The sequence below is a fragment of the Apteryx mantelli genome, chromosome 2, assembly GCF_036417845.1.
Source record: "Apteryx mantelli isolate bAptMan1 chromosome 2, bAptMan1.hap1, whole genome shotgun sequence".
NCBI lineage: Eukaryota > Metazoa > Chordata > Aves > Apterygiformes > Apterygidae > Apteryx > Apteryx mantelli.
This window is the reverse complement of record NC_089979.1, coordinates 37,861,296-37,886,487: the sequence shown is the minus strand read 5'-3', so window position 1 is coordinate 37,886,487 and position 25,192 is coordinate 37,861,296. Positions and strand designations below refer to the sequence as shown.

Genomic DNA, 25,192 nt, shown 5'->3' with positions numbered 1-25,192 from the left:
GCGGTCCTCAAGTGGCGGCAGCAAGCCGAGGCATAGCTGCGCTCTGCACGGAAAGCAGTTTGGCGGAGTGCAGCGCGGAGGGTGAGGCTCGCAAAGGTGCTGGGTTAGTGCAGGGCAGCCGGCCTGGCCATCGCTCCTTGGCTTTCCCACTGGCTCTGCTGTCAGCTGGCGTTGGCCCTGCTGTGCCTCGCAGAAAGCCACAAACCTCAGAAATCTGCATTGGATGTCATCCCCTCCTCATTCCCTTCCCCACAATTAGTGCAAATTACTGAGGGTTGTATAGAGCCATACAAGAGCTGTAATTTTAAGCATTCAGAGCAGAATGCACAATCACTAAACCAGAGATCTTGCTTGCAAGAGTAGCTTTACTGGGCTCGCAGGAAGAAAGAGGGAGAAAGTGGCTGCAGAAGTACCTGAATGAGACTAATCCATTTCTCCTTTAGAGGGCAGTGGTGTTCGTCGTACAAAAGCTGGATTCACAGCCATTCACATGGTAAAACCATCATCGTTAACAACTGGGGTCAGCAGGCACCAAAGCAAGAGCAGCTAATAGAAAACAGGACTGAAGTGATGCTGCGGCCACTCTATGTCATACAGAAGAGCATTTCACTGTGATATACTTTATGTAATACTCTGTGCGGGGGCTCATTAATTTCCCTTGTTTTTGTTCACAGTCATCAGTAATCAGACAAGTAATTAGGGCTCCTCAGAGAGGCCTTCCTTTCTCCTGCCACATTGTGATGGCAGTTCGGGTTGAAGCACTCCTTACTAGCAGTGTTTGCCAAATTAGCTACTGCTTCTTTCAGAGCCAGATGAGCCCTTCCTGTTAGATTTATTCCAAACCTGTCAGCAACGCCAAACGAGAGATGATTTCAAAAGCAGAACTCACCTTTTCATGGGCTTGGGTGAGGCCTCCTGCTCCAGGTTGGAGGACGCGTGCTTCACATGCATTGCATTGTAGGAGGTGTGAGTGTATTCATTCTCATCACTGTAGTCGGGTCCAAGTAATGTTCGAGCCCACGTCCCCATGTCATAAGGAGGAAGCGTCCCCCCAAATTCAGAGGGCAGGCATTCAGGGTGTATTAGCTGGTGAAGGCTGTTTAGATTGTTACCATGGAGGAAGATCTTTAAAAAAAATAATAAAAAGAGAGTTCAAAGTCATCATCAGTTCCTTACTTCAGTAAGTACGATAATAATGACGCTAATGATGTGTGCAGTGTCATTAATTGAAACTGCAGTTTCAGGTGGGAAATTCAAAAGCACTTAGCGTGTGTTCAGGCAGGGGAGAGGAGAAGGATTAGCTTTGGTGTGTATAGGTGAAGAATTAGGCTGGCACTCTAAACACTTCTTAAATTCCTGATTCACTTACTTTTGGTGCATGACACTCACTTTCTTAAGTACCAGATCAGGGAATGTGGAAGTCAGGGATAATAACCGATTATCACTACTGTAAGAGGATAGAGACTTGTACAAAGAGTGGCAAGAAGAAAAGGGAGGTAGTGGAGCCTACAGAAAGAAAATGAGAAGAATATGTTCTCAGCTTCTGAGAATGTAGCCCAGCTCGGCACCCAGTGACTGACACTTCCCAGTGGTGTGCCATTCTGCTGAACCACTTCACACTGCTTCGGTTGTCATCTGTCTCTCTAATCCCTCTTTGCTCTCAGACTGGTACTGTCCTTAGCCTGCATGATTTTCATCAGACATACCCCAGTGCAGGTTCTGGGGCCTTCTGAGAAATAATCTTGTGTTTGTTTCATAGACTTGAGAGTACAAATAGATAAGAAGACTGCAGGACAACAAGTCACATGCTTTTTGGTGGGGAAGGCCTACTTCTTCTGCAGTGTGAGCAAAGGGGCTCAAGGCATGGACATTCTTGTGGAAACCAGTGAGTCAGCACTATGTGGTCAAAGTCAACTTGCTGAAGAAGCAAAAAAGGAAATTTCACTCCCACTAAAACAGTTTCCATTGAACAGAAGTTTCACCCTCTGCTGGTGACTTCAGCCATGCTTGGTAATGCCTCCAGTGTGCCAATTTTCTCTACCCATGAGCATTTCCCATTAAATGGATCTTCTGTTGGTGATTGCAGTTCTCCTGTGCCTGGCTCACATTCTGAAAATAACCCACCTCTGCCGAGTTATTGAGTCAACAGACCATTGCAAATTCTAACTAAAGTTTTAGTCATAGCTGCAATTCTCAGAAGCCACTTGAAAAACATCAGAGAGAAAAAGAAGAAAGCAAAGAAAGTAGGCAGTATTCAGTCATTCCGGATCTTAGCATCCTACCCCCCACACCCACCCCACCCCTCTAATTACCCTTTTTCTTGTCTTGTCTTTGAGGAATGGTTTGATTAGTGTGTACAAGGCATGAATGTACCAGGGCTGGTTGACAAAATGGACTCCTCCAAAACGAGCAGGAAAGCTGTCCTACAGGAAGAAAGAAATGGAAGCCAGTTAATAGATGCAGTGTTTTAGTCAGGCAGTCAATAGGATGAAAGTCAGGGGAAGAAGTCTGCCTCTTACCATCTGCAACAGCTAATGAGGACTGGGCTTGGCTGGGAGGGGGCAGGAGGGAGATAGAAAGAGGAAGAAGCCAAGAAATGCTTGCATCGCTTTTTTTCTGTTAGAAGACACAGTCCCTTCTCCCCTCCATGCACTAGCACATCAATTGCTGATGATTTAAAGTAGATTCTCCAGACACTCTGCCTGAACATTTTTTAACTCCATCAGGGCATCTGACTTTGCCAAGATGGGAAGTGAGACAGGGCTGATGAACACGGCTCCCTTGAGGGGAAGCTTTCTAATTTCTCATTGTGTTGCATAACAAAAGTCCCCAGTTCCCACGAACGTTGCTACACACCGCTCACCTTTTCACCCTTCTGCCTCCCTGCCTCCCTCCTGCTAAAATCATCATTACAATGGCTGACCTTTCAGGGTGAGCGAGCAGCATATTATGGGGAGGAGGATGGGTGGGAAATGCTGATAAGTGAAGGTGTTGCGAGAGAGCACCATGACGGCACCATGGAAACTGGCAGAGCTTGCTACGAGGTTTTGTACAAACACCCCCTGCATTAACATTCAGGTAGCGTCGTCCTGGGGAGGTGTATGCAAAAGCATCCTACGCCGCTCAGGCAGCGTGGCACAGTTAATAAAAGAGGAGGTTGCTGGCATGTTTTAAAGGTTACTGTATATTGTGACGGGCATTTTGTACCTACACTCTCATCTAACAAATGTCAGACAGTCAGGGCTGAGCCTAGCATCTTCTCACTTGCATAAATAGTGGGATGGCCACTGTTCCCCTGTGCAAATACACATCCAGAGAGAGGAGAATTGCCTGCCTCTCCCTGACGAAGGGTGATCCTGACCGAGCCTGCATCAGCCTCCGAGTGCTGATAACCCTTGTCACTCACCATTTAAAGAAAGATTATAATCAGATCTCTTCCTTCAGAGCTTTGGCTTCAGGACTCAGGCAGCATTCATTCCCCCCACAAAATTAGCGTAGTGTATTACAGGGCTTTCTTTTGCTTTCCTCTGAAGAATCAGAGATTGAGCATGGCTGGTGAGGATATGGGGTGGATTTGTGAGGTGATATGCAAAATCCCCTTACCCGCCAGCCTGGTATAGCTTCTGCACAGCTTCAAGGTCAAATTATTCCCCGGATTTAGCACCGTGTCTGTGTTAGACCGCCTCTGACGACCATCCTCACCGAAGTGAGATTGGCAGGGCCCTTTACACTCCTTTATAGCACAGGCCATGCATTACCACAGTGGTCATCTCAAAATACACTCAGTGTTTGTGAGGGGCCACAGGCATTAAGTGATACCTTTGACTCTAGCAAGAGTTGTGTAAGGCATTTATACCTGTAACATGTCAACTTAACTGAAGTCATTACAAATATCATTCTTTGATTCTCTGTTGCAAAACTGTGGCTGCTAAGTCAGTATGCAGGAGGCCAGGCTGGATAATATAACAGGTGGTCCCATTTTATATTCCAGAAAACTATAAACCGGGCCTTTTAAGGAAGACACATGCTCTGTTAAGTTGTGTTATTGCTCATTCACTCTAAAGAAAGATGATTATTTTCATTGTTACTGGGATATTAGTCAGAATTTAGGGACATGGCTTTGGCTGATATAAATTACTGTAGTTGCAGTGGCTTCAACAGAACTGTCATGAGAAACACCAGCTAAGAATCTGGCCTTTATTCTAAGTTCACCTAGAAAAATCATTGACAATAAAAAATGTGAGACAAAGCCAAAAGTGACTTCCTACCCTGTGATGACCTAAAACTGGGTTTTAGACCAGACCAGAGCCAAGAATGCCCATTTCATGGGAAATTCATATATATGAGCAGCTGCTTTCCTCCCACATGGGAATGAAAATTAAAGATTTGAAGCTTTTCAGGAAACAGCAGGAAAAAAAAAAAACAGAAAGCCAAAAACAAATAACAGAAAAAAAATAATTAGGAGATATCAGAATGTTTCAGCCACTTTATTCTCCATATTTGTCTAAGCAGGTGCCATCCCACAAGCTGTAGGTCTAGGGTTGAAGTTCTGGAACTTTTTGCATTTTGGTTCATTTTTTGCACTGTAACAGTATATGTCAGTGTAGGAGATACAGTCTGTATGTGAAGCAAGACAGGAAAGACATGAGAAATGGGAAGCACAGGAATAACTTGAAGATACAGAGATTTACACAGACCTGAAAAAGAAGAATTGTTTTGCCTTCTCACTGGAAAATACAGATGACATGAATCACAGTCTTCAAAGAGAAATGTCAGTCAGACTTCATTTGCAAGGTGAAACTGTTTGGCTTAGAATATGTTTGCCAGCCTTAATGATACCACCTTACCCAAAATGGACTGAATGACGACAAGCGTAAGGACCAGTCAGAGGTTTAAATTGGCAGACTGCCTCTGGAAAGGGTTTATTAAGGAAAAGTAATTACTTTTTTATACATAAAATGAAATTTGTGTCTATCCAACATAGATTGTTGAGTCCATAAACTAGATTCAGTCTGGTATATCAGTGGATGAAGTGTTACAGGATAACTGTTCGTGTAACAATTTTTTTTAAAGGCAACTGCTTTATTTTCATTCTGAAGATACACCTAAAATGCACAAAGAAGCTTGAAAAGGCTGTGTGATGATCAGAAAAAAAAACCAAAGAACATCTCTGTGTGTGTAGCTTTCTGCTAATTTTTATTCCTTGCCCTACTAAGCACAATAAGCTCAGTTTGACTTTCATTCTTCAGTCCACCTGCGTTTGTAAGGCTGTCAATTAGAGCAAGGACAAAAGTATAATTTTTTTTTAACTAAATAAATTTGATATGGGAATCATCAAGACACTGTTTGGAACTCCAACATGCCAATTTTGCAGAAGTCCCTAATTAGAGCAGAGTTGCCTTGGAAAGGAAAGCTCTCGTCTGGAGGTATGTGTTGCACAGTTCCAGTAAGATGTATGAGACCTTTCCCACACTCCACTTAGTGTATCTGCTGCTTTCCCTGGGGCAAGGTGAAAGAAACTGAAATTGATTTTCTGCTGGAGAGCTTTTGCTTTTAGGAATTCTCTTTTGATTTCTCATGTCTTGTGATTCCTTGGGAAGGTGTATTTTATAATGAGGTACATTTTTTGGAGCCTATTGTGAAAAGGACCCTGGGATCATGGAGCCTTTTCTTAACCTGATTACTTGTTAAAACTCTACCCAATCATGAGAATGTATTTACATTTCATTCCAATGGCATAAATGAACTAGTGAGGAAACTATGGCAGCCGGGGATTGGTCTAATTATTTGTGAGTACTATTGTCATCTTATCTGAAAATCAAACTGGGCATATTTGTATGTCACTCAGAGATGCAACTGCAGCATGAATAAATACTTCCAAATCAGTGTTAACCTAGCTAACTTGCCGCTGAGCAATAGGAGGGGAGAAACAGCAAAAGGATGCATGATATCTCCTTTGGCGGTTAGCTCACCCCAGAATGGGACCAGGTCTTCTTCACTGGGACCTGAAGCAAACTAAAATAAAGAAAACACCTACCCGTGCTGCAGTTGCACCTTTCCTAAATGGTGTAGCCAAAAGAGAGACAAAATTGTCAAGACACAGGGTGTTGGTTGTTACTATTGATTGACTGAAACTGATGCTAGAGATGGGCCTTTTCTTTTGCCTGATTTGTCTTTTTGACTTGGTATGTGTTTCTTCTACTCTTTTCATTGATTCCCCTCCACAGCATCCCCAAAGAAGAAACAGAAATGAACACTTGAGTGCCATAGTGAAGCTGCCACAGGTCTCAATACATCTGTCATTTCAGATTGTAGAATTTTTTCCAAGCTTGCAGATCAGAAGAAGATATTACGGAGATCATTGATTCCTTCTCCTCCAAAACCTCCTGGTCTATGAACTCTCTGAACTGAAATGAATCTGGGACTCAGAAATCTCCTATACATAATGTTCCATTAAATAGCTTGGGAGGAAAAGCTATGAGGTGAATGAGAGACAATTTTTCACTATTTCTGCTTCATCCTGCCTCCATGACATCTATTTCTTTTGGCATGAGTATGCATCAGAAACCTTTTACTGTTTTGTTTTTCTGAACTCCTTCATTCTGAAAGCTAAAAATGAAAATGATTTTCCAACACTCAAGATGTACATCTCCTCACACTGAAGTGCAGCAGAAAAATAAAAAAGTCTTTGGAATATGAAAATTAGAAACAAGTCTAGCTTGAGATCCACAGCTAATGTTTTCACATCTAATGAACTGGCTTAACAGAGGAATGATCTGAGCTCAAAAACCTAGTTAGAGTATATTTCTAGATTTGGGACATCTGGATTTTGGACACCAACATCTCTAAAATGCTTTTGTAAGTTCTACTCTTTGCAGTCAGGAAAGCAAATACACATCTTGCCATCCAAATGCACTTTAATCTGGATCATACTGCCTGGTTTAATGCAAATCAAAGTAGAATTCCCTTTGAATGAAAATAATTTCCCTTAGATTCTGGAAGATTTCAATCATAAACAAAACTGTTTAAACCGAAAGATCATTTAAACTGAGGATAAAAACAACATCTTCATGCCTCCGAGCTTACATAATCAGTCCCTGTGGTGGATTAAAGCTCCCACAGACAGTATTAATAGCTTAGTAAGATTTTATTAATAGTTCAGTGATAGTTTCTCCACAGAGAATTTCCGAGAGTGGGTGATTTTAACGGATTGGTACAATTAGGGCAGGAGGCTTTCAGCTCTTAATCTCTGGATTCAAATTTGGCCTCTGAAATTTGAAAGTTGTTGTCCTCTGACTGCATGGCTTTGCCAGATTTTGGATAAGTTGTGTCCGTTAAAGACATGTCCCTGAGCACACTGAAACGAAGGCATTTTAACACCCTTGGCGTGGGCAGAGCAGATTATCTTATAATAGGTGTTAAGAGAGAAGGTGAGATGTCACTCCCACCACTATAGTTTCAGTTTCTAATTTTAAAGCAGCTCCTAAGAGATGAATGTTTAATTCGGAAAACCCTGAGGCCAGGAGGCAGCAAGATGCAGCGGCATGACCCAGGAATGGAGGGACCGGAGGCTGGGCTGTTCCCACACCACCCCAAGCAGTCCCCAAGCTCCCATGGCAAGCACTGCCGTTGCTCCCAAGCCTGCTCTGAGATGAGGCACGTTGCTCCCAAGCCTGCTCTGAGATGAGGCACGTTCAGATCCCCATCCGGACAAGTTTCTCTTGCTTCTGTTATCTCATTTTGGTCCCCTGTGTTTTTGAAGAGACGGGGATGCAAAATTAATGTTGCCAGTGGCAATAGTAGCAAACTCGTTTGCTTCTATCTTGGAATGCCCTCAGAGTACACAGATCTTGGAAATAGCTGCAGAGTAGGGGGAAAACCTTTCTTAAAAAAAGGCATTAGTGCTAAAAATATGGCAGTCTTGACCTGCTCAAGCTACAACCGTAAAAAGAATTCTTGCAATCAGGAAGAACTCATTAATTTTGCTAAGCTGTGAATGTAACTGTTCACACCAAAATGCTCTCTTTTCTTTGATTTATAGCGTAGCAAAGGACTGGAGCAAAATCAGAAAAATATGAGCGTTTGGTTTATTTTTACACTGCATACCCACATATGTAGATTAGTATGCTCTGAAGTACTGCCGTCAGGAAAACGGAACTGAAAAATGAACACTGGGATGCATTCTCCTAGAATTTTTTCATTATGTTTGTTATCTCTCCTGCTACACTCAATAACTTTTAAAATTCAGTCATTTGCAGTGGGTTTCTCCCAGTCATTATTGCACATTAATGAGGTCCTCCAGAGCATCTGTTCATGGGTGTTGACAGATGGCACCAATAAATCAGGTTATAGAACACAGATTTGTTCAGTAAACTTTGATTTGTCCTGACAGAATCATGCTGTCATATCATCTGGTCTAACAAAATAACTTGTAACCTTGGGGCAGAAGGAGGATTTCTTCACTGCTTCTCTATAAGCAATCCTTTGCTGAACCAGCTTAGAATAATTTAAGAACAGAAGATCTGCCCAAAGCAGTGACTCCTCCAGGTTGACACTGTAGCCCAGTGCTGATTTTGCTTGGCATGTACCTCTGTTGATCTCAAAGTATTTCAAACACTTGAGATACAGACAGAGGCTCCCTCATGAAGAAAGACAAGTCAAGTAATTGCAAAAGGAGCAGCAGGTTCATTTAGGGGCTTGGTTCAGGAGGTACACAGAGAAATGAGGAATTCAAAAGGTGATTCAGAAACAGCTGTAAGGAGGTAATGCTCTGACACACTGATTTGTAAGAAGTAGCACATGCATTTGCGCAAGTAGGGTGCCAGCTGCAGCCATGTGTGCTGCCAGATTCATAACACCTTGCTCTAGATTAGGCCACATAAATAATAAATTTATGTCACACACCAAGCTAAGGACAGGCAGTTTGGGTCACAGAAAGAGGAGGCAGTGTGGAAAGGGACACAGATTCCCCAGAGGCTGTTTTTCAAAGTCAGTTTAGGAACTAGCTATAATTTTAGCAGCCAGCTCTAGCAAACTGGGCTAAATTCTCTCCAACATTGTCCTGATTTTTGGTGTAAACTGCGACTCGGAAACACTTTCATATCCAGCTGTCTTAAATGAGGGTGACTGCAAGCTGAGTTGCTTCTATTCCTGAATCTCACTGAACATGAAAGCCTGAAATTAGTTGTGGGGGAAGGGAAAAGCAGTAGGAAGATCGTCAAAGCTAAAAGTAGTCTAGGGTTTAATTAGAAACTGTAAAATGCACTGGGTACAGTGAAACCCTGTCCTCGAGGCTTGCTAAATAAATGCATGTGCTGCTTCCTGAGGTGTGTAACCACAAGTAGGCTGTAGCATTTCACAACCCCGCCCCCCGCCCCAGGCTATTAAGGCAAGGGATGACTGACCGACCAGCCTCAGTTCTGCATTTGAAACCATCAGAATAGCAAAGGCTCCACACAAACGCCAGGTTTCCTAGAGGAGTGATGTTTCTCTGATCCTTTCCCTGATGCCAGGAGTAAAAGTAATGCTGCTTGTGCCTGTGTGAGCCATTGGGCTGGCCCAGGGTTCCTCTGGCAAACCGCTGCTCAAAGGTCAACACTAGCTTTACCCTGACAACATCTTTCACTGAAAACTGTAAATGATTTATTACTTGTTTAAAAGATCTGGTTTTCCTTCCTGAAGACACTCACAGGACTTACACTGCTGCCCAGTACTAGCCAAATACGGAGGCCCTATTTCATATTAATGTTTCTTTTCTTGTCATCCTATAGTTATTATGATTGCACTCACTTTCCTCTCCCTACTTTCCTAAACCCTGCCCTACCTGACTGCAGCAAAACCTTCTTGACCTGAGACGAATTGCTCGAAGAAGTGCTTTGCTTGTAGCCAGATTTTGCTACAAGACCTTCCAAAGTAAAATGGCCACAAAAAGAATGAGCATGTCCAGCAGTGAAAGTAAAAGTCCACATTCAAATATCTTTAAGGAAAGACTGCCCTAATTTCCTTAAACATGGGGGAAAAAAAAAAAAAAACCAACACCCAGAGAGCACTGAGATTAAAAAGGTTGCAATGGAAAACTCAACCTGAAAAATGTTCTGTTTTTAACATGCATTTTTGGAAAAAGAATGACTTAAGGATTATTTTTAATTGGAAGCAATTGTTAAAAGTTAGCTCTAAACAAAATTAATTAGTGCTATTAACGACTGTAGCCAGAATCTGCAATTTTCTCTAGCTGATCTGATTTAAACCTCTCTCTCCCTGGCTATTTCTGTTTCCATAGAAAGGCCTTGCATCCATCCTGAAGGCAATAGATCCATGGGACGCTGTAGTTTGAAGTACAGGGTGTGGAGGATTTAGCACAGAGAAGATGACACAGAGGCAAATCCACCAGGATTTAGAAGACTGATGAAAGGAGAGAGTCAAGTGCATTCAAAAAGCAAGACATAAAAAGGATAAACTACAGCAGCTCATTTCTTGTCCAACAGACAGTGTAGGAGTTTTGAAAGAAAAACCCTCTCTGGAGTCTATCTCTTTAGATATGCATTGTTCTGCTGAGGCGTATTGCTGGAGAATCTGCACCATGTGCATAAAACACTTCTTCTAAATTTTCTTCACATTGTCACTTGCTATATCTGTTTCATCTGTTCTCTGCCAAAAAAAGCCCTGCATCTGAGTGAAGTGGGCAATGAAGGCCAAAATGTCATAGTGAGGACAAATCCCACAGCAATGCCCACAGCATTAGTTAAAGTCAGCCAAAGAAAAGCAATTAAAAAAGGTCTTGTGGCACTTGCCTTTCATCCCAGGAGACCTATTGACTTTGCAGCAAAACTTTCTGTTTTGCCCGTGAAAGTGCCAAGGTATTATATAGAGATCATACAATAGTATTAAACTTGTGCTGTGATAGAAACTTGATGATGGAGGAAAGAAGATTCTGTTATTTATAGTGCTGGGTAGCTTATTTTGAGTTGAGCAGGACTCTGCTGTAACTTGGCTTGAATGAAACCTATAATCTTCCTAAAGCTTTTGTATGTGCATTCATATAGAGAGAGGCATGTAAAGGGAGTATAAACTATTATTGTGAAGAGATTATAAACGAGCACAGGTCATAAAAATTTTGATGAAACAGTTTTTTTGTTGGCATTTTTGGACTGACTGAAATGTAACATTTGGCAGAGATTATTTCCTTTCCAGTAAATTTCTCTCATCTAGCAAGAAGTTACAAAACCCCTTTTTTTGTGTTGACTTCTCTATACAGCTACTTGAAGGGATATTCTAGGCTTCTAGCACCCATTTTCTCAAGGTTATTTAATAAACTGAATCGGGATTTACATCTTATTTTATGGAGAATTTCAAAATTTACTTTTTTGTTTCAGATTAGAACCTCATTTTAAAATGGAACATTTTCCTCCACCTAACCTTGCACAAACCCATTTTTAACAATTTCTGTGGTCTCTGTTGTCCTTGATGAATATACCCTTGGTGAAGACATCTTGCAATTCTTTTTTCTCCTTCAACAGGAGTGTGTGTGTATGTCAGGGTGGGTGAGGAAAACTCTACGACCTACTTTTTTTTAAAGGGAGGCACAGTGCTAAATGCCTGTGCAATGCTTGAAACCCAGTGCTGGGGGGATTCAATAAAAGGCAACTAATGCTGCATTAGATAAGCACCTGGCTGCAGCAAGCACCTTTGATTGTGCTTCATGTACAACCTCTTATTCTTCAGAGCAATAGGAGCCTAGGAAAAAATTAAAGATTGGTTTGTATTATTTGCATCATTCAATCTCTATACTTGTTCTAATATGGTAGTAAGATTGCTTTACTTTCTTATCCGTCCATGCTGAAGTGAAATTTGTTTCATGTATTTGTGTTTCACAAAGTCCAAGATAGTCACACGGCTGAACTGACAGGAGCAGACCAATGTCTTGGCTCTGCAATAAAATATAATCTCTTTGTGTCTGCCCTTTTGTGATCTCTCACTCTCTCTCTCTCTTTTTTTTTTTTTTTAATAATGCAGCAGTGCTCTGGTAATAAGAAACCTGACTGTAATTGAATGTCCTTGAAATTTGTTTTGAGAACAAAAAAATATATAATTAATACTAAAGATACATAGCTTTCCATTGTGGAAAACATTTTATCTAGGAAAGCTGTTTTTATGTGACAGAGAGCATTTTAAGCTTCATGACATTTTCAACACCCTGCATTTAAGAAACAAGTATGGAAGCCATTTTGCACTGAGGAACCTTGTGCTATACAACACAGAGAGCACTGATACCTTTCCACCATGGTGGATTACTTCATAGTAGTAAGTATTGCTGGGAGCATCATCAACATTTAAGACTGTTTGATGCTCCACTTGCAATTCACTTCATAAGAGTTTTACAATTTGGGCTCAAATGTTTTGACAAGGATCTAGCCAAATTTTTGTGGGAGCAGGGTTTTTTGTGTCAGGGGAAGGAAATTGAATGTTTCTCCAGGGGGGTTGGGGAAAAAGTACTATTTTCTGCACTTCAGTAACATTTCTATGACTACCTTGTGGCGGAGGTTTAATGCCCAAAGTCTTTGGGAAAGAGATAAGGGTTTTGACATGAGGTTTTCCTAGTGCACATGGTTTTGCTGCCCAGTGAGAATTTGCCCAGATTATGAGACTTTCTGTGTGTGCGAATGCCAGAATTCAGACACGGAAGTTCTGAGCTTGAGATGTTTCATAAACTGGACTAGGTATAGTGATACCTTCTTGCCTTAAAAGCTATGATCAATCAAACCCATTAAAGTTTATTGGCTACATTTGCCCAAGAGACTGTCTGAGCTCAGCATGCCACAGCCCAGACCTACAAGTGATAGGTAAATCTATCCCTACCGTGGTTGCTCCTAGAGGTATTGTAAAACACAGATGGAGTCAAGGTCCCAGTGAAGCTGTACAGGGTACTTTGATATTGGGATTTCTCTTTTTCTGAGAGCTTGACTTTGCCCTTTTAATGTTCTTTTTGTGTTGCATGCACCACATAAAGCTGTGCTAGCAAACAGCTGATGCTGCTCATCACATAATTGCTAAAAAGCTAAGCTTTTATCAGTCTGGCAGCATTGACTGTTACGTAAACTTTGTACTCTTTGCTACGACAACACCTGTTTATACTCTCTGCAACAACTCTCTCATTCCCACAGTACAACTTCCCTTCAGTCCACATTTCTTATTCCTCATTTCCTTGCTTTAGTCCAGCCTTAACTCTAACTTCAAAACAACTTGATAAGATAGCACGAGGAAAATGATTTCTGCTCTCTGGGCAGGTGGAAGGAAAGCAGGGCACAAGCTTCCCAGCCTTTTCATTATCATCAGCCAATATCAGCCATATCAGAGTAGAGGGATAATTCTAGTACAATGTTTTAGCACTTTGGGCTTTTCTATGTTATCACCTTCTCCCACTGCAGTTCCTGAAAAAAAGGAGTCTGAGGAATACTAGTAAGTTTACTGTCTGAGTAGCCTCTGCACTGCCTGTCCAAAGAGGCTATCCTTAGCTGTATTTTTAGGCAGTGCAGTGTCAGTCTGCATGCTAAGAATTCCTCCATTGTACTGTTTTACTCTTAAAAATTTTTCTAAGGACATGAGGAGAAAAATGACTTCTCTGAGTTTTCTAAAACTTATGGCTTATCAGGAAGGTGTGATCTCGTTTCTCATCCACCTCAGATCCAAAAACCACACATCTCCTCCTCCTCCTCTTTCTTTTTATATTGGAGTAAAGTCACACACTAAGCACTGTTTTATGACATCTTAAAAACATTAGGCTTTTTCCACCTGGAGGCTGAGAGTATGCTGTGGCATATCCCTTGAGGTCATTGAGTTTGATAGGTAGATACAGAGCAATCTGTAACTTCTATGAAGGATTCCTATGAAGAACTCTTTCCGCCTGAAGGCATGCAGCACTGTATCCTCCATGTTTAACTCCAAGAATTTTGTTACTGCTCACTGCTTGAGTATTGAGTCATTTTCAAAGCATTGGTTGTCATTTACCTTGACTTTAACAAGGCTTTTGGCATGGTCTCCCGTATTGTCCTTGTAGTAAATTAGAGAGATTTCTTTGGAGAGGTAGAATACAGTGTGGGCAAAAAATTGGTTGTACTGCTGAGATCAAAGTGTTAAGATGAGAAGTTCAAGGTCTGTCTTGTGGTCATTTACTAATGCTTTTTCTCTGAGGTTGATCCAGTACATTTTAATGTCTTTATAAATGACCTGGGCAATGGTGGGGAGTCACTAATCTTCAGCAACTTTCAGATGGTATCAGGCTGTGGGGTGCAGCTGATATGCTGGAGGGTAAAGGGACCTTGATGGGCTGGAGAAATGGGTTGCCAGGAACCACATCGACCAATGCAAAGTGTTTCATCTTAAACAAATCACCCCAAACAACAGTACAGGCCAGGCACTGAGTGACTAAAAAGTGGCTTTGCAGAAAAGGATGTAGGGGTCCTGGTGGACAGGTTGAATGTGAGTCAGCAGTGTGGTTGTGTTGCAAAGAAAGCCAGCCATGTCCTGGACTGCATTAACAAGAACATTACCAGGAGTTAGGGAAGTGAGCCTTCCCATTCAGCACTTGTGAGACCTCATCTGGAATGCTGTATCCAGTTTTGGGCTCCCCAATACAAGAAAGACACTGTCATACTGGAGTGAGTCCAGTGGAGGCTACCAAGATGGTCACAGTGCTGGAGCACTCAGTGTGTGAGGAGAGGCTGAGGCAACAGGGCTTGTTCAGCCTGGAGAAGAGAAGACAAAGGCAGGGATCTCACTGCAGCTCACAACTACCTAATGGGCACTTACGGAGGTGAGAGTAGCTTCTCAGGTAGAAAGGACAAGAGCTGCAACAGTGGAAAACTGAACTACATTTTAGGAAAAAAATCCATAGTGAGGGTGGTCAGACACTGGAACATGTTTCCCAGAGAGTTTGGGAAGTCCCATCCTTGGAGATATTCATATTTCAACTGGACAAAGCCCTGAACAATCTGATCTAAATTCAAAGCTGGATCAAATTTCAAAGTTAGCCTTGTTTTAAGCCAGGGATGGGACCAGAAGACCTTCAGAGATCCCTTCCAAACTAAATTATTCTATGACCATGTGGTATTTTACATGTGTGAGTACATGCACATCGGAAGTTGTCAGACTGTTCTTGCTATGGAATTCACCTAGTCATGTTCCACACTTAGCATTGATTGATCTCTAGGTACTCAGTGCTTCAAGTTGCAGCCAAGTTTCCATTTAAAGCTGAAGCTTTTATCATCTTTAAAATATGCCACAGAATTTATTATAGACTAATGGGCAGGAAGCTAATGTTTATTTAAGATATGCTTTACCACAAAACCCATATTATGAACATAAATGACAGCAATAAAAAAAGAAGATAATCTGTTCAGGCCAGAGCAAAATCTGTATCGCTAATTCTCTCCATCGAACCTTTGTTCCAGGGATGAAGGATTTCTTTGTTATCAACAATGTGCTGGGAGAACATGAGTCATCAGAAAAGCTGCATTCCCTATTAACTGCTACAGTTTTTCACACATGCCCCAATAGAATATCCATCCCACCTATATCCATCAGCTTAATTAAAACCTCTCCATTATTGAAACTGATAACTGGCACAGCAAGGTATCAGAGCTGAGGAAATAATGTTCATTTATGCTGTTCACTGGACAGCTTTCCAGTAGTGCTGGGTTATTTCTGGTAGGAGCACAGCCAGCAAGTTGGAAAGCATTTGGAGACAATAACTGAAGCCAACATTTGTCTGCAAGCATTATTGAGAAGTTAATGATACTGCAAAACACCTTGCAGATGCTTGACCTGGGCTACTTTTTTTTCCTTTTGTCGATGATACAGTTTTATATAGGTGTAATAGTTTTTTTGTACGGTATGTCTTTGCACAGAAATTCAAGATAATGGCCACTAATGATGCACTTATGTAAACTCTGGTTTACACTAATATCTTGCTTCCCCACCTCTCCTGGCAGTCTGGCTGGAAAAGTCAGCTCACTGCTTATTGTTGCCATCCTCTCCAAAGTTTTAAGACCAAACATTTAGGAAACTTCCTTCTTTCTTCCCCTTAATTCTCTGTCCTACCACCACATTGTTTCAAGTTTGAGTTAAAACAAGTCTTAGGTTCACTCTATCATTGGGTAATCTAGGATGGACTGCACCATTAAATGGGCTGTGCTATTTGAACTGGTTGAGTTGTGAAGGGGCTTAAGTTACAAAAGCCTGCTCGTACGAAATCAGTCACTGAATGCAGCAAATTCTTTCCTCAAAGTGATTACTGAACCACCAGTCTTCCCAGGAATAAACAGGAAGGAAATATCCTAAACAGTAAATAGTAAAGTCAAAAGCCTTGCCAGAACTGAAATTCTTTCAGACTATGGAAGATAACTGGAATCATTTGCTTAGCACTTCAGTCTGTGTCTACAAGCAAGAAGTGCCACTGGAAAGGTAGCTTTTTTTCTGACAGAGTAGTTCTCAAGCGCCTTGATTGTTAAAAATTTTTTCCTATTAACTTAGGCAGAGAAGGCTAATTATGAAAGATTATTATAGCAATTTGAGTACTACTCTCAAGGTAAAGTGAAATACATTAGTTGTGTGTTTTCAAACACACATTACAGACATTACAGAAAAGAAGGTAAAAATAAAATGGTGTTTGATAGAAAGTTAAAGAAATAGACTTGTGATTTGGAGAGTCAAATGAAGTTCCAGATAAGATCACAATTAGAGACTGGGAAAAATCATTCAAGGAAACATCTACTGAAATACCTAGAATTATCTTTTGGCAAAGCAATTAGCATTTGCAAGGCGAAGAAGGACTTGCCTGAAGTTTAGGCAGGTTAGATGTTGTTTTGGCACTGTGGATATGATAAGAACCCCACAGTGTTACCCCAAATGACACTGAGGTAGGAAAGCATAAGCAGCCATTGCTGGAGTCCACAAAGCCCAACACACTGAGGAAACTCAGAACGGACAAACAACTCATGAAAGATAAAGCCTATCATTCAGTAAAGGATCACACCACTTCACAGGCATCAGCAGAGCTCTCTAGAGAAAGGAAACAGATTTCTTCTTGGGAGTGATGGACAACAGCACAGCAGAAGATGAAAGGACTGTCTATCTAAAAGCCATTGGAACACGGACTGGTTTTCCATGAGGTTTTAGGTTCACCAGGGACAAAATATCAGCACAAAAAACAAGCCACTGATAGCAGGAGTCAGTGAAGCTCTAAGCAAGTGTTTGGATAAAGAAAAATATGGGAAAGTTAAAATTTATAATAGTACCAGGAGGAAAAAAATACTTATTGCTGGTTTAAAAATATGCTGTATTTCAGATTCATTCACTGGATGGACAAGGAATGGCAGCAATTAAAGAGGAGACTAAGGACATTTTCAGGGAATACAGGAACTCTTCAGTGAATTATGGAATAGAGATGAAAGAGGCAAGATGTTCCATGGTTCATCTACCTAGGAAAGTTTCTGTTGCCATGATTCAGGCTAAAATAAGAGAAGGGTAGGCCTTTTGCTCAATAATACAAGTAAGAAGTGGTGAAGGTAGTGCTCTTACTGATCATATAAAGAACAATAAATTTTTTGGAAACATTTTATTTGCATATGAATGATCTAAAAAGGGCATCTTTTGCAATGTCTCTAATTAGAAACTGAGAGGGCAACAGCACTCTGGGAAGTGGCCTCAGGAAACTGGGGCATCCATTTGTGCATGATTATTACATCTTTAGGAAACCATTTTCTCGGAATGGCATTGGATTGTGCTTGTAGCCAGAATTTTTTATGTGAAAATACAACACGTTTGATGGTATAAACAATAATAAGTTGTGCATAAATTATGTTAGATCTGGAGAAAACTGTAGAAAATCCTGTCTGGAGACTTCAACCAGCCCAGAAAGGATAACAAATTCTGGCAGGAACTAAACAAATAAAAATGTAAATTTGACAGAAATACCTAAGAAGAATCCAGAGAACATTACTGAAATACCATCCCCAACATACCCCTAAGATGGGTAAACTGTAAGGAAATTTTCACTGATCAAAGCTTCCTGGATCAGCAGCTTGAAATGGCTACTGAGAAAATACATGCAGGAGACATAAGTCAGAAACATATCTGTTTTAACATTGTGAAATTATAGTGGCACCAGTGACACACGGGAGGTCATATGAACACTGAAAACAAGATGCCTGTGCTTGCCAGACAGCTGTCAGAGTCACTTTGGCCTCACAGTTGTCTTGAGACTGATCGAGCAAAGCAACAAGTTCAGTATGGTTTGTGAAATGATGCTAGGGCTGATAATAGTGGGAAAGAGTCATGCCAATGTGCAGTGGACTCATCCCAGATGCAATGAGAGTGCTGCACCAGATGGACACAAGCAGAGGAGAAGTAGTGATCTCTTCTCCAGTTCCCAGAGGGAAGAAGCATGGAGCTCACTGCTGCAGGCAGCAGATAAACACATTGGCTGAGACAGCTAAGCCCCAGGACAAGATACAGCAGGAGCTAAAGGTTTCAGCCCTGACAGACAACAGTAAGATGAATATTGCATCTGAGATCCTAAGGTCCATGTGACAGCACAGGGCAACTCATTGAACATCATTAACTACTTGGTCTTTGAGATTCTGAATTGAATTAGAAATCAATGGGTATCTGTCTAGGAAGAAAAGTTATAGGAAAATAGAGAACTTGTAGGAGGACCCTAAAATAGCCCCTTGGCTCTAGGTGATTACTGATCCCTGCCCCACTCCCTTCAATCTAACTATAATCAATTTTGTTACAACCACTGTTGCTGTACCTACAACTTGGAGTAGAAAAATGAAACAGTACTTTCTTTATATCTCCTTTAAAAGTGACAGGAGCAGCCTCTTTTTAATTTCAAGGGTTAGAATAAGGTCTCCTACCCTGCTTAGAGACACCAGATAGGTAAGAAGCAGAAGTGAGGGGAGAAAAGAAAAGAAAAGAAGGATGAAAGAGAAGATAGAAAATGTATTCTTCTAGTTGGCATTGTCACAACTGGACCATTTCTCTGGCTTCAGATCCCCTGGTCGTAATGGCAAAATATCTGTTCATGGAAGGAGCATCCCTTAAGAAAGGATAGCTGACGTGTTCATCCAATCACATCACAGCCCTCTAGGGTTTCTCTTACTTTTAGTAAAGAGGGTTTTATTTTTAATCCTATTTCTCCACTCTTTAAAAGATATTTTGTTGCCTTTTGTCCAGTTTATGCTGTCTATTCTTCTAAAAAGAATGCATACCAGAGAAATAATCAAGCATCCTATGAAGATATAAACCTAGTAGTGCCAGCAACCATAGTAACAATAAAGTGCAAGTGCAGTTAAAATACTCTGGAATCAGATTCTCTACAAGACAGTTTAAAGCATCCATACAGTGGTGTCTTCTTTACCATAAGTGTATTGGCCATGTTCAATACCAGTCGCAGCCTGGAATGCTCACAGCCCCAAGAATAGTGGCAGGGGTGCAGAGCTCCACTGCCCTGGGGCAGGTCTGACCCACTCCAGGACAAGCTGTGCACCCACGTTGGGTCAGTCCACGAGGCCAGCTCCACCCTGCGAGGATGAAGGTCAGGGACCAGACACGTCACAGACACATGGACACACACACATACATTTCATACATATCTCTCTGGCCTTCAAGGAGCTAGAGAGCAGGACCTTTGTGAGCTGCTAGTGCAGTGTGGACAAGCGGGAGGCAGAGGTGCAGGTCAGTGGGACACTAATGTCTTATTGATCTGCCTTCTGCTGCCTTTTCCTACTCCTCCAAGAAAATCCTTGCCTAGCAGAAAAGGAATATTGTTTCTGCTATGCTGCAAGGCTTATTGCAAGTTTCAGATTCAGATTGCAAACTGTGATCTGATGCTAACTTTGTTGAAGTGCCTTTTTTCTTTGTTTTAATTATTGTCATTCCTTCACCCCTCCAACCATCCATACTCCTGTCCTGGCTTAGCTAAGTTTCTGCAAGAAAAACTCTGGGCAATTGATTTCACAGGGAGTTTTACCTTTCCAATGTATTTTTAGAGCCACAGGTCAAAAGCTTCATTTCTGCTGCTATATGAAATATTTTTTTAAATAAATAATAGATATCACCGAAATATCTGATCATCTTACCAAAACATGAAGTCAGCAGTGCCAGTTGGAAGCTGAAGACAATGACACATGCCTGCATGCAGTAATTCTGTGTATTTCTAAAGACAAATAAGCAAAATGACAAGTCCTGTCTCTGCTGAGATACAGGGAAAAAATTACAAAACACTGAAGGTGACCTGGCTTGGCACTTTCTCCCAAATGGAGCATTTCATGGACATGAGTCAGTTCATGGTCTCAGTGCAAAACCACTTGAAACTCAGTGTTTGGACATTCGGTTGAGTTCCTGCATCTTAGCAAGTTTCTGCCTGTTCCCTGGCCCATAGTCATGGTGTGTGTGATCATATCTACCACAGCTGTGAAGTAAAACGCAACACATGAAAACAGGGGAGCACTTCTGAAACAGCAAGAGAGGTTAGTGTTCCACTACTGCTAAAAATCTCTCCACAGTTGCTGGTTACCACCCCTCATGGTACCTGGCCTTGTGAGGGTCCTTATTCCAATACAAGTAAAACTTTCTAGGATGGTAGAGATGAACTTGCTGTATTTAGCACTGAAACATCAAAGATGTATTCCTGATCCACAGCTGTGAAAATTAAAAGGTGAGAGGAGGATGCTACTACGTTTCTATCACTGGCGTTCGTGAGAGTGTACACTGGGGAGGCATGAGGTGATTTTCCTAAACTAATTTCCACAGAGTTGGGGTGTCATTTTTCATCTCCCCTAAATAAAATATAGTAACTGGTAAAGCCTTTTAACTTATACCCATTCAATCATATTTCTATAGTCTAGTTTGTTTTAAAAAATATTTTTATATAGTTTTAAGTTCATTAGAAACCAGAACTCAAAAGATGGAAATTTTTGGACTGTAACTGAAGAAAAGGTTAAAGCTGAGCACATGTACATTTTACATACAGAAGGTATTGGATAATGTTTTCTGTATTAATAAGGGGGCCTGAACAGAACACTTCACAGTGCCTGAAGCAGTGAAATTTACTGTGTGTTGTTTCTTTCTGCTTGATGAGCTCCTTGGTTTTATGACAGATTTTAATGTCAGCAGAAACTGTAGCTCCAAAGTACAGTCCCAGCTCCAATGGGGGTCAAGTTACAGAATGGTTTGTCAAAATGACAAACCTCTGAATGACTCTGTCCTCATGGGTCTGACTCCATTGAGGAGAAATAGGAACTTTTCCAACTAATGCACTAAGCTTTGGATCAGCTTGTATTGCATAAGTATATTTTGTAATACAACAAAGAAAGATGTGAGTGTGTTTTCAATGGAACTGATAAAATAACAAGGGGGAAGATTTCAGCCAGGTATTTCTGCTGTGCCATGCAGCACTGTGTGCTTTGATTCCAGACCTGCTGGTATATGCTGTGAGGAAGTAGATGGGTTTGCAATGAAGGGGCAGCTATTACTTTATATTTTAATTGGATTGCAATAGTTGTGTCTGCAATAGCTTCATGTGTAGAGCTTCACCCACACACAGCTGAAGAACCTGCATTTCCTTTTCAGATTTTTTGATATCAGACTTTGAGGAAACAACTATACTATCATGGCTATATATTTTAAAATCTGCCTACACTGTCATGGACTTGGAATGATGAAATATCTGACATTTAAATGGAAATAATATTGAACACTGATTGTGTGTTATCTTGAAGGTTTGGGTTTATCAGTAGAAGCCCATAAAAGAGAGTTGGCAGTTTACCTTGATGTGAGACCACTGGGGGAAATATTCATCAGACAATATGAAAGGGTATCAAACGTGCCTGACAGCTGAGTCTCATGGTGGCTTGACAGCTTGAACTTTTACAAGAGAATCTGCTCATTCTTTGCACTCTTCCTTTACTTTTCATTGAATAACACTGTACTTAAAAACTCTACCTTTCCATCCTTCTTCATAACCTCATTCCCTCATTATAGACATATGTGCTATGTATATAATGGAGGGCCCCCTTATATACAGTGGTCTCATGTGAGGACATGTTTTGAAAGGTCAAGATACCTTCCTCTCTGAGGTTGCCTACCAGCTTCTTCTTCTCCCCTCATGCTGCCTACTTCCTTCCTCAAAGAAGAAGGATATCCTTCAAAGGATATTTTACCTCTGGAAACTCTTTAAGGTGGACATCCACATCTGATCATTGATCATTTTGCCCTTATGTTTGGTATAGAAATGCTTCCTGGTGTATTTGTTATAAGGGAAAGCAGAAAATGGGAGAGTAGAAAATTCTCTGAGTCCTAGGGCTAGATTTGAACACGGTCTCCTTCTCTCCATCCTTTGGCCTTACTTGTTTGTGTTACCAGCTGCCTATTGGCACCAGTGTGATTTTCTTTGCTGCAGGGTTAATAAGAACAGGACAACTATTCAGGAGCTGAACACTTCCTTGCTCAAATTCCATTCTGGAAAAATACATAAGAAGGATTTCATAAAAGCATAAGAAGGTCCCTACTGGGTTATGTCCAGCTAGCCCAATATTCTTTCTCTGACAGCAGTCAAAGATGGATGGCTAGGATGGAGTATAAAACCAGGATAAAATGTAGCATGTTCTCCGAGTGCTTTCTCAGCCTTGAACCAACTGCTTCCTTTATTTGTGTTTTTCATTAAAGGTTTTTCTGTCTCCAAGTTCATCTCTTCTCTAATGACAATTCATTCATGATTCTTCATCCTGGCAATCTATATATGAAAAAGGATGAACTAGAATGACAGGAATTTTGAAGACTGCTGCTGCCTTGGGAGTCCAGCTTGTCTGTCTGGGAATAGATTGTAAGGTTTAGCTTTTTTCTCCTATCAAAACATTCCTGAATAAAACACAATGGAACCTGCTAGCAACAACACTGTCCCTGGAAGACAATGTTTGTCATGAGAAGGGGAAGGGGATATCATGATGATTTCTGTTCTGCTGGTTTTGCCTCTTCAGTAGACTTTAGTATCACCGCCAGTCAACAGCTCATTATTGCTTCACTGAAAGATTCTTTTAGGACTCTCTGGGCCTTATAAGAGAGTTTTCCCCTGGAAAGTATAATGCGAAACACTTTGGGGGGGAAGGGGGGGAGGGAGAGTGTCAAGTCTATTATTGTCCTGAGAGCGTGAATCAGAGTCCCTAATGTTCCAGTACAATGTGCTTCCAGCTGCTCAACCCACGTCTCCACTCAGGTGCTCTCCTGTGTGTAACTCTGTGTGCACTCCAGCAACACTTCAGTGCTAGCCAGGGAAATTTGACATATGCTCCTCAAATACAAGTGAATCTAGTGAGAGCTGTGCTCTCCTATATAATCTTTTGTTCACACAGGAAAGCAGCAAGGCTTAAAACTTGTAAAAAGGATTGATTTTTGTGATCATGTTGGCTGCATGACTTGACAGAATAGATGATTTTGCAAGTCATCCTTGGAGATGACAGCAGCTGAGCACATTTCACAGTGTGACCACAACCTTGGGCCCCACACAGGAGCAGTTCCCTTGGAGCACTTGGGAACCTGACCTGGCTCAGCACTCAGGTCTTGAACGCTTACAAACATGAACTTGGGATCTTCCAAAAGCCTTGCTTGTTTTTCATCAGATAGACATTTTCTTGGTAACTTCACCTCCAAGCCTGAAGCATGTGGGGGTTTCTGGAGGAAAAGGGGGTTAAATAGAAGGATATCACTGCTTGTAAGAAAACAGTTTGCAAGGGAAGTGAGAGCAGCTGCACTTCACTTCATCCAGAGGTACTTGCCATTTGAGAGCTCAGCGCTTGTCGTTCTGTGACATTCTGCATTGATACTTCTGGGTCTCCTGGTATTACAAAGTATTTAGCAGGACTCAGAGTGGAGTAAAAGGGATAAAAAGGGTATTAAAGGTGTCTCGGTTCACCAAAATATGACGTATATAAGAATCCCTTATAATTTATTATACACAAATATCTAGCTGTTAGGAATGAAACTCTGACTGTGAATAGGTCACTTGGACTACAGGTATAGAAGGTATAGCATGTCCCTTATTCCAGTGCTTTTTATTTCTGTAGTTGTCTTTATTCCTGGTAAGGCAATGAATGGTATTTTCTAAAAACTCCAGAGTGTCAGACTGTAATAAACACTGAGTTACAGTGTTTACAGCTACTCAACATGTTTTTGTGCAGTACTAAAACAGGTGAAAATAGAAACAAGCAGTCATAAAAATCTATTCTTGTAAAACAGAATGTGTCATCCATAAATCACTTTGATTTTAGAAAAAACAACAGCAACAAAAACAACCCCAAACCAATAAAGTCTGATTCAGCCTCTTAGAGAAAGTAATTCACTGCAGCTCTCCAGTCTCTTGGAGAGTTGCAGTATTTGTGTAAGTCTCTGACAAACAAAAATGGTTAACAGCAACAAAGAGGTATAGTCTCATCTTCTTGCATAGGTTATTAGGATTAATCATTCATTAGTGAAACATCCTCTTTTCCATCTAGTGTTGTCTAGCTTTTAACACTACAAGATAATCCAATTAGGTAACCAATTTGCTTCAAGTAGGAAGAACCGAGCCACGACAAAAAATGTACTTCTGTTGGAGAACATCCTCTGGCAACATCGAGCATTTTCTCTATGATCCAGGAAGTTGTTCAGAAAAGCTGTATAGCAACACTGTCATGATGATATGCTCAAGGTAATATATGCACTTGCATTTCAACAGGGTTTCTTAGCTCAGGTGCCTGTCACCAGTGTTGTCATCCAGCTTACAGGCTAGCACTAGCAAGTGGGGTGAGACAACATCTGTCTGCACTCAGCTGTAGAGATAAGGCCCATGTGGCCAAAATTTGTTATGAAATAATTTATTCACTGAAAAAATAGATTGACTAAACCTACTTTTATTCACCTGATGAAGAGTCCTGTCAAAAAGAATTAAAAAAAAATAAAAATCAAGCAAATGCACAATTTGAAATATTTCCACCTTTCATTTTCCACATTTCATTTTAGTATGTAATTTCAATGCAATATGAAAAGGGAGAGAGAAACACTCCAAAATCAAATACAACTTTTTTCCTTTTTTTCAGGTCAAAAGTGAATTGGAGGTTTTCTGGTTTTGTCTGATCCACAAAAACTGCTTTTTCAATAT

General features: G+C 41.0%; 1 protein-coding gene across 1 annotated transcript in view; it reads right to left on the bottom strand.

Annotated features, from left to right (window-relative positions):
* Nucleotides 1-25,192, bottom strand: part of CLVS1 (clavesin 1) — a 94,867-nt gene that overhangs the window by 15,741 nt on the left and 53,934 nt on the right. Inside the window, exons 3-4 of the mRNA XM_013954667.2 lie at nucleotides 2,313-2,423; nucleotides 890-1,125 (exon numbers count right to left, since the gene is read on the bottom strand). Coding sequence (XP_013810121.1) covers nucleotides 890-1,125; nucleotides 2,313-2,423 — 347 coding nt within the window. The remainder of the gene's footprint in view (nucleotides 1-889; nucleotides 1,126-2,312; nucleotides 2,424-25,192) is intronic.